This window comes from Cebus imitator, unplaced genomic scaffold (genome assembly GCF_001604975.1).
Source record: "Cebus imitator isolate Cc_AM_T3 unplaced genomic scaffold, Cebus_imitator-1.0 Scaffold9, whole genome shotgun sequence".
NCBI lineage: Eukaryota > Metazoa > Chordata > Mammalia > Primates > Cebidae > Cebus > Cebus imitator.
The window spans coordinates 12,396,445-12,398,286 of record NW_016107324.1 but is presented as its reverse complement, the minus strand read 5'-3'; the positions used below and the strand labels follow the sequence as shown (position 1 = coordinate 12,398,286).

General features: G+C 35.7%; 1 protein-coding gene across 1 annotated transcript in view; it reads left to right on the top strand.

Annotated features, from left to right (window-relative positions):
• PDIA3 (protein disulfide isomerase family A member 3) overlaps positions 1 to 1,842 on the top strand; it is a 25,399-nt gene that overhangs the window by 8,198 nt on the left and 15,359 nt on the right. Inside the window, exon 2 of the mRNA XM_037744129.1 lies at positions 1,069 to 1,186. Within this exon, the coding sequence (XP_037600057.1) occupies positions 1,069 to 1,186 (118 nt within the window). The remainder of the gene's footprint in view (positions 1 to 1,068; positions 1,187 to 1,842) is intronic.

The window sequence follows — 1,842 nt, the reverse complement described above, 5'->3', positions numbered from 1 at the left end:
AAAAAAAAAAAAAAAAAAAAATCATTGTTGACTGACAAGCCTAGGGTAAAGAAAAATAATAATAATCATTGAGTAAATGAGTTCTATAAACTGGCATATGATAATTACAATAATGGAAATGATATGAGGATATTGATGAATGTGTAACCAAATGGTCAACTATAAACTTGGTATTTGTTTTTACAATTAAAGTAATCCTTCCAGAATGTTGCCATTCTGTAGCAGACCCATAGTTGTTCGAGTCTAAAAGCTCATACCTCTGCCAGCCTCAGATATAGTTCATGGCTATTTTTGGAAACTACTTTTAATCCTATCAGGCAGCTTGCCATAGGAAAAAAATTTCAATCACAGTTTCTACCTTCTGCGCTATAGCCTGTGTGACTATAGACACATTAATTTTCTGGATCTCAGTTTACCCGTCTTAGAGCATAAGGATCATACTCAAGAATCTTGTGGAGATTAAATGAGATAATACATGCAAAGTACTTGTAGCACTGCCTGGTTTGGAGTAAAGGGCTCAAAAGAGGAAATTATTTTCTTTCTTCCTGATAGGTCTCACTAGATATGTTCTATTATGGTATATCCCAGACTCAGACTAGCTCAGGGAACATGTAAACAAGTATCAGTCCCTTTGATAATAGCTCTAGATGATTTGCAAAATCAAAATATATTCCATCTAAAGGATATGTACCCCCATTCTCTTGATGATAGTCATTAATCAAAGTAAGCCACTGTTAATAATTTAAGTGATCTATCCCTCATGTGTTCTGAAGCAGAAAAAAGATGAAGACCACTGCTTTAGCTAATAGAGACTCGAAGGGCAGAATTTAAACAGTAGTTTTGTATTTTGTATGAGGCCTAGAAATCTCAATTTTAAAGAATTCCTTAGGCAGTTCTGATGTAATTAGGCAAGCGCCAGTCTGCCTTTAAAATCTGATGTTATATGGCTTATATACCAAGAATTCCTTGATCCTCTTAGGATTTGACCAATCCTAGTATTTTGAGAATATAAGAAGAACCTGCAGCACATTCTTGGATAAGAAATAGTTTGTGTGTTTTAATCTTTAGGTTGATTGCACTGCCAACACTAACACCTGTAATAAATATGGAGTCAGTGGATATCCAACCCTGAAGATATTTAGAGATGGTGAAGAAGCAGGTGCTTATGATGGACCTAGGACTGCTGGTAAGGATCCTGAATTACATTCTGAAAACTAATGTTAGGTACCTTACTCCTTGTAATGGAAACATAAATATTTGTTTTTCTACACAGGATACTTTCAGTCTTAAAAATTCCTCATCTAAGAGGTCAGTTTGGTGGTAGACCAAACCTCTAAGTGAACAGATTATATAAGTAATATAAAAAGACCTCTCTAAATGAACAGATTATATAAGTAATATAAAAAAAACATGAACTTGATTTATAAGGTCAGCTAGACATTTTTTCATTTTACAAATATTTATTGAGTAATTACTCTGTGCCAGATAGTCTAAATATTGGCATTTCTTTTTTAGGTGCTTGGCATTTATTGATAAAACAGATAAGATCTCTACTCTTGTGAAGCTTACATTCTGAGGGATGAGGGAAAGAAGGCAACAAACAAGTTTTAAAAATATATATGACCTGGGTGCAATAGCATAGACCTATAGTCTTAGCTATTCAGGAGGCTGAGGTGAAAGACTCTCTTGAGCCCAGCCTTTGCGATATAAATGAGTCTCTGATAAAAAGTATGGGCCAGTCGCAGTGGCTCACACCTGTAATGCCAGCATTTTGGGCGGCTGAGGCAGGTGGATCACAAGATCAGGAGTTCAAGACCAGCCTGGCCAGCATGGTAAAACCCC